The sequence below is a fragment of the Zalophus californianus genome, chromosome 2 (genome assembly GCF_009762305.2).
Source record: "Zalophus californianus isolate mZalCal1 chromosome 2, mZalCal1.pri.v2, whole genome shotgun sequence".
NCBI lineage: Eukaryota > Metazoa > Chordata > Mammalia > Carnivora > Otariidae > Zalophus > Zalophus californianus.
In genome coordinates, this window is record NC_045596.1 from 85,010,089 (window position 1) to 85,024,471 (window position 14,383).

The 14,383-nt window shown below is 33.3% G+C and overlaps 1 protein-coding gene across 1 annotated transcript in view; it reads right to left on the reverse strand.

Moving 5' to 3' along the window:
- The window catches only part of TACR3 (tachykinin receptor 3), a 74,161-nt gene that overhangs the window by 22,331 nt on the left and 37,447 nt on the right, over positions 1-14,383 (reverse strand). Inside the window, exon 3 of the mRNA XM_027599647.1 lies at positions 12,724-12,874. Within this exon, the coding sequence (XP_027455448.1) occupies positions 12,724-12,874 (151 nt within the window). The remainder of the gene's footprint in view (positions 1-12,723; positions 12,875-14,383) is intronic.

Here is a 14,383-nt window from a genome sequence, read left to right on the forward strand (position 1 = left end):
AAATTTCTAATCACAGTACAGAATAGATTGAAACTCATAGTGTTAGATTAAAGAAGTGTGAGACATTTTGTGCAGTTGTAATATGAGCTGTCATCTTCCCTAGCACGAGTAAACGTTCCCTCTGCTGGAACACACCTCCAGTTGCATGTGGACCATTTCCACCTTGCTGGGTTCTTCTAAAAGTGAACTCATTTTCACTCCAAATTGCTGGATTTGCTCACAAGCAAATTTCTTGTCACAAGCATCTCAATTTTCTCAGCAATTTAGTCTTTAAATAGAACTTCTAATTTCCTCTCTCTCAGTCTTCATATCTAATCAGTCACCAAACTCTGATGATTATTTTAAGTTTTTCACATTGATCTCTTTCTATTTCACCTTTACCTTCTCTAATGTTGACTCTCTTGCTTATGTATCTCTAAAGTAAGATAAAACCTTTCCTATCTATCCTGGAACATTACTGTGAGTGTAAAGTAAAATAATGTAGCGACTGTGTGTTACACAGGTTATGGAATTGGAAAATTTTTTCATCATAGATTGTGAGCTAGTTTCAGACTCCATTATTGCCTCCTTACCTCATCATCTAGTGCACTGCTGCAGTGCATAGAAAAACATTATGTATATTTTATATGAATACATATTTATATAAGTAATGGACACAGAACTACTGCATATAAACATCACCTTACACTATAAACATAAGTTGATACTCTAAGTATTAATGTTTCCTGTGATTTTCCTTCCTGTTTTCTGTCCCATTAGTGTTCCTATGAAACATTTGCCTAAGCACATGTAAAAGCACATAATTTTTCTTCCCCTCAACTAGATAGAGTTGGGGGTAGGAAGTGGAGGTGGAGGGGTGGCTGAGATCAGAGAGAAAAAAATGTAGGGACTGAAGTGTTACAAATTAGAAGAATAAATTTTATTTTTGAGTGGAGGGGACTCCATGCTGAACTGACCTTAAATGTGGGTCTTCCCATCTGTATCCCTGCATGATACACCACTTGCAGACATTAATATAATATGTGTGACTTCAGTTGCTTGAGTGAGGTCAGAGATAGGAGGAAAAACTTTGGTGTGTAAGCAAAATCAACTGCACAGAACCCATTAGAAAAGTTCCAGTGAGCTTGGGCCACTAATATTTCTGACCTGAAACATAGCCTCTTTTATAGGATTTTGTAAGGTTAAATAAAATCACCTGTGCACAATGCCTAGTATACACTTGATGTTGAATAAATAATTCATGAATCTCAATCATGGATATTTATAGTTGGAAGAGAACTTAGAGATGATAGTTACTGCAAAACCATTAATTAATATCAGTATGCCTTAGGATGTTATATTAACTAAGGGCAGTTTGTTGGGGGGGCTTGTTGTTTTTATTTCTTATGTATTAAACGGAGCTTTAGAATGTTAAAAATTGATCTGAACAAAAACCAAAACAATACTATATATTGAGCTGATTTACAATTTTTAATGATCAGTAACACATTTTTGCGTAGCTAAAATAGATGCCTCTTCAGTTTGGTAAATACACGCAGTCTTAGTTTACTGATGGATTGTTTTCTAAGAATTAATTTTTAAGTTGACTGCTGATACTGGAAATAAATTTTAAGTTGACTGCTGATACTGGGAAATAATTATTTTTTAAAAACAATGTTATGTATTTTGGTTAGTTTAATCTTCAAAAGACTTTTAATTCAGAATATGTCAATAAATAATACAATAATATAATTCAATTGTATTACTGGTAATTAAATAAATTCAAAAATAAGTGAAGAATTCTTTTTTCTTATTTACTGCCTCCCCCCCCCCCCCCCGTATTTGGAGCAAAGTATGGAAATGATCAGTATAATAGAGAGGTTAAGAACATGTTCTCTAGGGGCGCCTGGGTGGCTCAGTCGGGTAAGTGTCTGACTCTTGACTTTGGCTCAGGTCATGAACTCAGGGTCTTGAGATCAAGCCCTGCATCAGACTCTGCACTCAGCAGGGGAGTCTGCTTGAGATTCTCTCTTCCTCCGCCCCTCCCCCCATGCACGTGTGCACTCTCTCTCTAAAATAAATCAATAAATCTTAAAAAAAAGGAACACATTCTCTAGAATCAGATTTGCTGGGTTCAAATCCTGACTTTATCATTCAGTAGACTAGGCAATTCCTTACCCCATCTATTGACTGCTTCTTCATCTGTTAAATGAAATAATAATAGTACCTTCCTCATGTGGTTGTCAGAATTCAGTTGGCTCATCTATTTAAAGCACCCAAATCAAGTGTCTGGCATGTAACAAGAACGATAAATGCTGTTGCTTTTATAAAGCTATCATAAGCATTATTTTTATTAGTAATCATAATTAAGTTTATTTTTGTCTCACGAATAGATGAAAGTAAGTGTAGACTGGAATTGCATATTTATGAGCATTAGGTACCAGACACTTTAATACATACATTATCTTGATTAGCCCTCATCAAAAAGTTTCAAGAAAAGAAATAGTATTTTGGTATTTTATAAATGAGAAATGGAGGGTGAGAGAACCAGTAGCCAATAATCCAGGAATCACACCAGCCTATCGGACTCCACAGTTCATGGTTTCGCTTTGTTTTTTTCCCCATTAACACTGTACAAATATGTTACATGTGTTTGTGTTAGGCATCATGTCAGAAATGTAAGGAAGTCATGATGGCCCTTTTCTTACAAAGAAATCTTTACTTATGGCTCAAGAAACTTAGTAGCCAAAATAAGTGTATATATGTGACACAATATAGTTAAAATACATATAACACATAATAAGGATCAAGAATAGAGAAAAAGTATTTCAAATACCAGAATTCTATGAGCAAAATGTTAAAGTAGAGGAATCTCAGTTTTTTATGAACCTCATGGTAGAATTATTCATTTTCTTCAATTCTTACTACATTATCACAGTAAATGAGAGTAAACACTAGTTGTAAAATAACTGGTTGGTTTATTGTTCTGCCTTTTTTAGAGTAGCACTGATAAAAATATGGTAGCCACTACCCAGATGTGGCATTTAAATTTCAATTTACGTTAATAAATTAAGTAAATTAATTTTCATTTTTTGTTATTGTGGCTGTACTTGGTGTTCATTCGTTGGGTGCATGTGGCTAATGACTATCCCATTGGACGGTCGAGATACAGAACATTTCCATCATTGCAGAAATTTCTATTGGACAGCAGTAGTCTAGAGTAAATCAGGATGTGTAATGGAATGACCAGGAAGAAATTTTTAATGCACAAAAGACTGGCTAAGGGTAGTTGCGAATTCTTTGCAGTTGAGTATAACGGAAGGAATGGTCATCTTGCATTCCATAGTACTGAATGGACTCCATGTACACCATTATCAGCTGTGTAAGTTTGGAACACTTTCACCTTCCCGGAGCTTCAGTTTCCTGATTTGTTAAGTGGAAGAAAACACCTTCCACCAGGCCTACTTCCTCAGGGAAATTATGAAGCTCAGTACAGACAGTATATAAGAATGCACCTTGTATAATACAAATAATACTCAGACATAAAGTATCATTCTCAAACCTGGTTCTTTGAACTAAGTAGTTCTCTAAAAGAACACAGCCCTAAAAACTTCTGTCCAGAATTCAAGTCCAAGTTCTGCCTCTTATGAATTTTATAAGCTTGAGACTCAGTTTCATTTTTCTGTAAAGCAAGAAAAAGTCACATAGATATTGTGAGAATTAAGTAATATATATGTGGAAGGAAGTCAGTGTAGGTGGGTAGGGGGATGGACAAAATAAGTGAAGGGGATTAAGAGCACACAGAAACACAATGTATGTCAATATTATATTTAAAAAGATAAATGGCCAATTTTATACCTCTTTACTTTGCTATCACATGATGCTTTCTGATCTCTGCAATACTGGCATATATATTCACAGTGAAGTACCGGCATTAACAGGTACCATTTACTGAGAACAGTTCTATGTGCTAGACACTTTTTGGAGTACTTAACATTCATTGCCTTGTTTAATCTCTATACAACCACATGTATATGCATTATTATTTTTTTCCTTCATTTTATAAGGGTTGTAACCTCTCTGAGGCTCAGATAGGTTATATAGCCCAAGATAGGTGCCAGAGTCAGCATTTGAAGTTGGCACACTAAGAGTCTCTGGTCCCAGTCATTACATTCAATTGTTTCAAGTAACGTAAAAGAATACCATTGGTTTATCCATTCATCAACCCATTCCATTTTTTCCCTTACTAAATATTTATGGTCCAGTTCTCTCAAAGTTAATAAATGTTATCTAATTTCAAAATCAAAAATCATTTTTAACTAGACAAAATGATTTTATAAAATTTTTATGTAAAAATAAACATGGAAGAATAGCTAGGAAAATTCTGGAAAGAAAAAAGATAAATGGAGTGGAGAGTTGCCCTGTCAGATATTAAAATACATTAAGTTTCATTAATTTAATCTGTATGGTGATAATGCATGAACAGCCAGATAGAAGAGAATAGAAATTCTCCTGAGTCTCAAACACATTTAAGAATTTAGGATATGATAATTGTGACATTTTAAGTTAGTGTTGGAAAAGATGGGTTATGCAGTAAATAGTGGCAGGTACAACAGAAGAACATCTAGAAAATAAAACTGTTTTCTCATTCTACAACTTATATAAACTTCAGATAGATCTAAGTTTTAAATAACAAACACACAAAAACCAGTAGAAGACTTTGATTCAATCTTATCTATCCATATGGTGATTTTGTAAAACCTATAATAATTGATACCATTCTTGTGTGTGCATTTGTGTGTTTGTGTGTCCTGAAGTATTGAGAATTTTAAGACAGTGGTCCAGTTTCATTCTTTCCTATATAGCTGTCTAGTTTTCCCAACATAGTTTATTGAACAGTCTGTCTTTTTCTCATTTTATATTCTTAGCTCCTTTGTTATAAAATAATATGTAAGTTTATTTGTAGGCTGTCATTTCTGGTCCATTGATTGATGTGTCTGTTTTTATGCTAATACCATACTGTTTTAATTACTATAGCTTTGTAATATAGTTCGAAATCATAAGTATGATCCCTCCAGCTATGTTTTTCTTTCTCAAGATTGCTTTGGCTATTTAGGTTTTGTGTGTGGTGTGTGTGTGTGTGTGTGTGTGTGTGTGTGTGTGTGTGGTTCCATACACATTTTAGGATTGTTTGTTCTTTTTCTGTAAAAAATGCTATTGGAATTTTGTTAGGAATTGCATTGAATCTGTAGATTGCTTTGGGTAGTATGGGCATTTTAACATATTAATTCTTCCAATACATGAGCATGGAGTATCTTTCTATTTATTTGTGTTGTCTTCAATTTCTTTCATCAATGTTTCAGTGTACAGGTCTTTCACCTCCTTGGTTAAATTTATTCCTAGGTATTTTTTTCTTTTTTGATGCAGTTGTAAATGGGATTGTTTTGTTTATTTCTCTTTCTGATAGTTTGTTATCAGTGTGTAGAAATGCAACAGATTCCTGCGTATTGATTTTGTAGTACTTGTTATAGATTTCATATGCTAAGCTTAATTTTCCTGTGAGAATTCCACTACTTCTGAACCTGGTCCCAAAATTCTCTGCACCTGTGATTGCAGAATGAGAACTATTAATGGGTAATCCATGGCGAAATCTTTTCAAGTAATTGCCAAGCACTGAAGGGCTGCAGACATTTCCTCCACAAGTGCTATCTTTTCAAAAAGGAGTAAACACCTCCTCTTCTTGAGTACCTCTGGAAAACCAGAAAGAAATACACAGAAACTTTTCTAGGTTTTTCGAAATGATTGCCATCCACTGCCACCCATAGAGAGCAGGGAGAAGATTGCAACTAAGTGGCATCTGCAGTCAATGCAAAGCTCAGGTGTAGGAGGCACTCCTAATTGTGGGTTGTAGTCCCAGGTGGGGTAGAAGTTAATGAGACAGAGCAGCTCTTAGTTTCTTTAAGCTTCACTATTTCAATTAGAAGTATTTCGTGGTAATATTATTCCTAACTATCATAAATTTCAGGTATTTTTTGACTTTGTTTTGATCTTAGTTCTTTTCCTTGAAGACATCAAGGTTTTTAAAGACCCAATTCATATAAATTTTCATCATATCCTGATGGAATAAAGTATTTATATAATTTTCAAAATAAAAAAAGCAGATATGTTCTAATGATGTTCATTGACTCATCAGCCAAAGCACAAACTGGTCTCAAAATATATGAATGAAAAATAGTTGATAAATTATCATGAACTTCTATATAAAAGTGCTTACAATATTTATTTTTCTTTGTGGGGGAGATATTTTGTGATACATGACAAAAACTTAAAAAAGCTATTTTATAGTTCTTGATTTTCATTTCCATAGAAAATCTACTACTAAAATATTGGTTTTTTGCCTGTATAAACTTTAGGTTTACATATATATATATATATATATATATATATATACACACACACATATATATACCTATATATATATATGTATACCTACACCTAAAATGTATACTTATAGTATATATTTTAAAGGAAAGAAGACAAAGGAAGATATGTATTTCTTAAAATGTAGAGATTTTAAAAGGGATATATGGTTTTATGATTAATAATATGAATAATAATATTATGCCAAGTTATCGGAGAACGATGCATGGAAATAAGTAGAAATGTGTCATGGAGACACAGAAATGAGGAAGGGACACAAAGATAGGAGAATCACACTGAATTACACTCCCTTTTACATTTACATAATGTATTAGCATTTGAAGTCTAAATCATATAGATAATATCAAGTTTTTTTTTACTGCAACAAAGTGAAGTACATAAAGATAAAACAACTGATTATGGGGAAAGGGTCAGACACAAAACTTCTAGTTTATTCACAAAGCCAGCATTTCAGCAGATTCTCAATTAATCTGAATGCCTGCCACTGCTGACATTGCACAGTGAGCTCTTTTAGAAAAATATGCACACGTTGTGTTACTTTATTTGCTACAGCTGGGTAGCTAAAGGAAGACAATTGCTAGGAAAAAAATCACATTAATAGCATAAAATGTGATGTAAATAGTAAAACACAGAGCAGGAAATGTGCTATCAAATTATTGATTCACCTTGTTTTAATGGATATTTTCCAAGACTAAGAGGCTTATAGGCTAAATCTGAAAAATGGAAAATAACTCTTTTTCCCCTTGTGGTTGAACTGTTGTTGTTGTTACTTTGGTTAAATGTAGTCACAGGAAATTTTCTATTTATATTTTTTGTTAAGTTAATGCATAGAAAAAAACAACTCTTGACCGCTTGGAAATGGATTTTATCTTTAATGGAATTTATCTTAACTGTAAGTCTTGATAAAATCTACAGCCATCTTAAATACAAATCATTGATTTATTAAAGGAGTAAAGTGAGAGTGAGATATAAATGTTTGGGCATGAGTTCTCCACTCAGTTTTATGTTCTCCATATTGAAAAAGGTAGAAAATGGCTCAAGAAGAGGGAAATATCAACAGGAACTAAGTGCCTGCTTTGTAAAAGGCATGACGCTGTGCATTAAAGCCACCGAATTTTAATACAAAAGGTCCTTTTTCAAACCTCCACAGTCTTAAGTAAACAGGGACTCTGAAAGTTAAAGAGATGTGTCTAAGATCACACTGATAGGACAGTAACTAGAATAAAGATCATTGGTGGGGCATCTGGTGGCTCAGTTGGTTAAGCACCTAGCTCTTGGTTTCAGCTCAGGTCATGATCTCAGGGTCATGAGAACAAGCCCCAGGTCGGGCTCTGCACTCAGCATGGAGCCTGCTTGAGATTCTCTCTCTCCCTCTGTTCCTCCCCCTGCTCTCTAAATAAATAAATATCTTTAAATTAAAAAAAAAAAGAATAGAGATCATTGACATCCAATACCCCACCCTTTTTGGTCAGCCAACGGATCAAGACCATCCAGCATGCACAACCTATCATGCACATGGCACTGTGTTCTAGGCCTTCCTAGATCTTACTTCAGTCATCTAATATTCTGTCTCTATATGTAGATTTATTTATCATGGCCACAGAGTTGATATTCTTGTTACTGATCAATTTTGAATGAGCTAGTACTGAGGATAGAGCTCTGTGGCGTGCCCCACAGAGCCTCTGTTTAGACTGACATCATTCTCTTCATCAGCACACATGGAGCATCCAAATTCAATCAATACTAATATGATTTGCAACAAGGCCATTTTTCTTTATCTGGTTTATAAGAATATTACAAGATAGCAACTTTTTTTCTGATATCAGACAAACTTTGTCAGTGGTATTTCTACAATAGGAACTTTTAATATATCACCTTTGATGAATGAGTTAAAGTTGATCTGATATAGTTCTTACCAGTGTTTTCATTCTCTATCTAGCCACCACTTATTTTTCTGATAGATGAATTTAATAATTATAATTATTTAAAGTATTAAGCTATGTTTTATGTCCAACTCATATACCTATTAATAAACATAATTTATTTTCTTTCCATCTTGCTTATCACTGGTCTTCTGGAATTTATGTTCTACATAGTTACTCCAAGATGTCAGCAGACTTACACATATATTTTGGGATATATTTTGTCATTGCCAAGAATTTAATATTATTTATAGGAGAATGTCACTACTTTTTTTCACCCACATTGCCAAGGAAGTAGTCATTATATGAGAATACTAAGTGGGAGAGATGGATAGCAACTATTCTCTGTTTCCAAAGTGCAGCTTTCAAACTGTAGCTGTGTAGATTTAGTTGTAGATAAGATCCTAACCGAAATAAGCATTACAATGGCTTCTGAGACAGTATCTATATAGTTTTCTTATTTCTAGATACTTAAGGAAATGGAACAATATTGACAGGAGTGAAAAAACATCAAAGAACATACTTGATTTTTTTTTTTAACCAAAACATCCTAAATATGAGATGTTAGCACCCCATACCCATTTCTTCCTTATACTGCATTTGATTTTAATCCAGAATAGCAATAAACAAGGGATTCATGAAATTTTAGGTTCTGATCAGATCTGTCATTCTAGAACACATTTTTTAAACTGCAAATATATTTTAAAATCACCTTGTGAGTTGACCACTAGATATTTAAAATCTGACTTTTTATATGCCAACATAAAGAGATACAGCTTCAGGTTTTGTCATATAATTGTTATGACTTCAAGTAGATTGCTTTCATGCATAGCGTTTCAACCACAGGTAGCCAAAATCTGTGACTACATCCACTAGTAAGTAGAATAAACAGGATCAGCTTTTCCTCTGGACACTAAATTTTTCCTACACTGGAATGTAAGCGTTAGTATAACAAGCTCAGCAAACAGGATAATGTTAGAAAAGCATTCTCTTAAAAATTTATAAAAATATTATAATTTCAATTTTCAATTTGAATATTATAGCAGTGTACAAAATAATACACATTTCCTGAAAGGAGAGCTTTGGCAAGAATATTGACCAATTACTACCAAAAAAAAAAAATAGAACCAATGAGAGCTAAGACTCTGGGGATTCTGTGATATTAATTGAAACTTTATATTTTCTACTATTTGAAGATAATCTTATTTAAAGTGCCTGGATTCTTAAGTTAACCACTTTATACATTAAAGGTACATTATTATTTCAATATGCATATTTAAATAGACTTATATTGAAAGCCAATGGGTATGTAACATACAATATTTTAAAATCTAGCACATCTACTATAAATTAAGGATATCTGATTGTGCTATGAGGTAAACATAGTGCTGTGAAGTTGTAAAATACACTTACATAAGAGTTTATTAATGTGATTTCTAACATATTTTTGGAAGACTGGTTCTATATATGTGACTCAAATGTCAGACAATCCTACCTATTACCTCCTAGAGTTTAGTGAGCTGTTTAGAGCCATCGAATTTTAATACTGATTTTCAGTTTCAACACTCCAATTTTAATGATGAAATATTTCTAGAGGTATTAACTTATTTCTCAAGACTAATAATTTAGTTTTTTTTTTTTTTTTTTTTTTTTTAACCTGGTGCTGGCTAGAACTACTGGTATTATTTTCAAACTATACATATACTTAGGCAGGTCATATGTAAAGATTGAGTGGGGAAGTTAATCCTTAATTATCTGAAAGTTTTATATTAGTTTAATTTTTAGGTTGCTAAATTCATTATGGTTTAGACATAGTAATTTATTTTACTGGCTGTTCTTCAGAGAATTTAATGTATAATATTTGAAATTGAGCATAATTCCTGCAGATTATGGGAGAAAGAGAAATGGAAGTAATGCTTCTCAGTGGTGGCAGAGATCTCAGTGACTTGCCTAAATTTCATTTATTCTTGTTCATGTGTATTTGGGGGCTCCACTACTCTTTTATTACTAGGAGGCTGACTCAGAGTTGTTTATGGAGTTTTTTCTTTCCCCACAGTCATCATGAATTTGTACTGTCATAACCGATATCCTCTTATTTAATCTCTGAAGTCCAATCTGTATTATCAAGGATGTATTCTTTAAATGATAGTGCTCATCCAGAGTAGGATTTACATCTTTAACCTAAGTTGTCATATTGAAATATAAAAAATTAAAGTGCTCATCCAGAGTAGGATTTACATCTTAAACCTAAGTTGTCATATTAAAATATAAAAAACAGATGATTACTAGATAAATAACTGTATCCCAGACCATATCAGACAATATTTTAATTTTAGGTTCAAATAAAGAAATTAGGAGAAAAGCCAGCTCTATTTTGAAATTTAAAAGTTTTAGACAAAATGAGTGTTACTTCTGAGATACCGATGATCATTCTAATATGTGCCTGCGAAAGAAATCCAAGGGCAAGGTGATTTATTATGAGAAGTCCATGTCATGGATGTCATTTTGTCTTATTTTAGCCCAGAACACAGTATGACAGAAATATGGACTGGAACTTCTAAATGTCTTACTTTTTTGAAATGTTCTAGAAGGGTCACTCTCTCAGTTTGAATTGGTATTTATACTTTGGAATTGTAGAGTAATGAAATAAAAAGTAAATATTTATGCCTTGTTCTCATCAGTTATAGATGGGCAAAGACAAAAATATTCCCTCTTGCTTCTCTTCCCTCTGGGACTCAAATAAAAAATAAAACGGAGCACTCACATTAACTTTTCATTTCTTGCTAGACAATATTACATGCATATGAGAAAAAGAGAACAATCATCAACAATTACTGGGCTTATTTTAATTTGTTTAGGAGTGAACAAGAAAAAAATGTAAAAAAAAAAAAAAGAGATGCCTAAACCAAAAGAAAGAAATAAAAGATGGGAAACTAAGTGGGTACTATAGACACAGACATTATTCTGAAATAGCTATCAGTTATTTAATGTGATAACCCCTAAAACATAGCTATAAAAAATATGATTCTCAAAAGTATTCTGAAATATGAGCAAGATGTTGGAAAATGAGCTGAAACCACAAAGTAGAAAGAGAAACTGTTCATTTAAGATGTGTGTTATTGATGTTCTTCTAGATTTAGGGTTTTTTGTTGTTGTTTTGTGCTAAAGGCATAGTTTAATTGTGCACTTCATTTTTAAGGTAAGTTTCTTTGAAAGAGAAATAAGTCTATAACTTTATCCATATTATAGGCTGAAATGACTAAATTAATGTGCAGAAGTTCATGCTACTTTTTGTTTTCAAATACTAGAGACCATGATAAAATGTGAACTGAACATAAATCTTATCTTCCATTATTTAATGATAACAGGAAAAGCATAACAGTACTAAAATGGAATCAATTTGCTACATCAGATTTTAAAATGTGATTGATCTTTGTTAAGTGAGAATTTGTAGGTAAGTGGTTTTTAAATTGTTGAGTGTTTTTTCAAGGGAAGTGTCCATGTAGTAAGGAGTAGTTCTACATAAATAAATGAATCGCAAATGGAATAAATAATAATTGGCCTAATCAGTATGACTCTTTCATCTTTGGGAAAACCTCTCTGATTTGTATCAGGAACACATCGACTGGAGAGAGGAAGACGGAATAGATGACTCTAGGATTCTTTTCAACTCCACAGATTTTTTAAAAATCTCACTTGAGTCATATGATGATAGAAAAGAAATCTTCATTAAAGAAATCCTAATAAAATGTCAATATAATAATTTTTAGAAGCTTTTTGTTTCATGTGAATTGTTCAAAAATAAGCTTTTTCTTGCCACCCACTAAGTCATAGAAGAGCATTGGTGCAGCCCGCATCTCTTCACCAGGCTTGCATGATGGCTGGCTAGAAACCACATGGGGCTGGGGGCGTAGGGGAGGCCTGTGTAGGGGGAGAGGGATGGGTGGATGGATATTTGGAAATTATAGCACCTACTAGGAGAGATTCCTGGGGTAAAAGAAGCTGCTGGAAGATTAGAGGACATCAGAGGCATTCTGTTCAATAAAGGACAAAGGTAGCTATAGCTGCAGAAACATAATCACTGGGACTTCAACTGAAATTTCAGAAGTTTCAGGTGGAGTAATTGAGAGCACTCTGCAAAAAGTAGTGCAAGTCCTGCTGTAAGAAACCGACTGTATTCCAGACTGATACTGTACATAGACAGTGCTTATAGAAGACATGAAGAAATTAAAAGAAAAAATTGATAGAGAGAGTGAAAACATGATAAAAAAAATAAGAGTAAAACATCCCATTGTATTATATTAAAATGCCATGACTAGGTTTTCCCCTCTCTGATGGGCCACTAACACAAATGCTAGGTAAAATGATAATGGAACAGTACCTTTCTTTTAGCCTTTAGCTGCTCATGATACTTGTCACAGGTATCTCCTGGGATCTCTCCTCCCCAGAGAGTAATTCCAACAATGGTGTATGTGACACCCATGACGAGCAGTGGGAAGCAGTACACCAGTATAATGACAATAATATGGTAACTGCAAGAGATGAAAAAAAAATGCTGAAGAGCATATTGAGATGCAATATGTGGAACTCTGAATTCATTCCCTTTTAAATAATAATGGAAAATTCCAAAGATTACTTCCACATTTGCTCCAAGTCCTCATTTCCCAAATCCATCAAGATATCATGTTATTGTCTACTACAGGCATCCAAATGCTGCCAGTTGATCTTGGTCAATCTCTGATTCACATGCAAAAACTATAGGGGCATTGCAGTGCTGATTTAAACCATCCCTGTTCTCCCTGCCTAGAGGTTCAGGATGAATGCCATTTCTCTGCTTGGTAATTGTTCAGTTAATCTAATTAAATTTATCATCAGAGAGAAAGAGGTAAGGCCAACTAAACGAATCAACTGACTGATATTTTCTCATATGTAAAATTATTCTATATATCTCTGCAACAACAGTCATATTTGAAATAAATTGTTTTTTATCTGAATAAAAAATGTAACTGGATACTCTAAGCCAATTTTGGATCCACAAGCTATATGACTGTAATTTAAGAAAATCAGGTAATGACATTTTCATGCATTTTTCCAATGTCATGACACATCTGATAGCATTATTAATTTGGTAAATAACATTCAGATGTTTTAGTCACACCAGTGTCATGATACTATTTAGCAAACTAAATTCTAGGACTTCATAGCTTTCAGTCAAAATTATAAGGATGCAGTTGGGGAGGAATAGGAGGGCAACTGATAATATAACCACACAATTAGAATTTGTAGAAGTTTTGCGTAATTTCCACTGTCTTAGGAAGGCTTTAAAGTAATTAAAGAATTTGGAACACTAGTCATCTCAATATCTGTTTCTTTGTAAAGAGAATCTTAAATCTCCTTGCCTTCCCGTTTCCTGATAGCTTATTAAATATTGAATTACCATCAGTGGGAAGGAATTCAGGCAAAAAATAATTGAATTTTATTATCATGGTTACTTTTATTTTGTTATACAGCTAAGATTTATTAATATCAGAATAACAGTACTCGGTTTAATAACCGCTGCCTTCTTTTCCTTCAGTAAATATTTCTTAACATTTTTATTTAAAAATCTGGACTCTGGGCACTCAGAGAAAGACAAATACCATATGATTACACTCATATGTGGAATTTAAGAAACAAATGAGCAAGGAAAAGAAAAAGAGAGAGAAACAAATTAAGAAACAGACTATTAACTATAGAGAACAAACTGATGGTCACCAGAGGGAAGGGTGGTGGAGGGATGGATTAAATAAGTGATGGGGACTGAGGAGTATACTTGTGATGAGCACCGCGTATTATATGGAAATGTTGAACCACCATTTTGTACAGCTGAAACTAACATTATACTGCATGTTCACTAACTGGAATTAAAATAAAAACTTAAAAAAATCTGGACATTGGGTATAGACCAGTTTGATAAAACAGCTGCTTTAAAAGATGACCATTATATTTGTATTACTTGTTATTGTTAAAGGGAAAAATAGGACACTACATAAGATTTTACT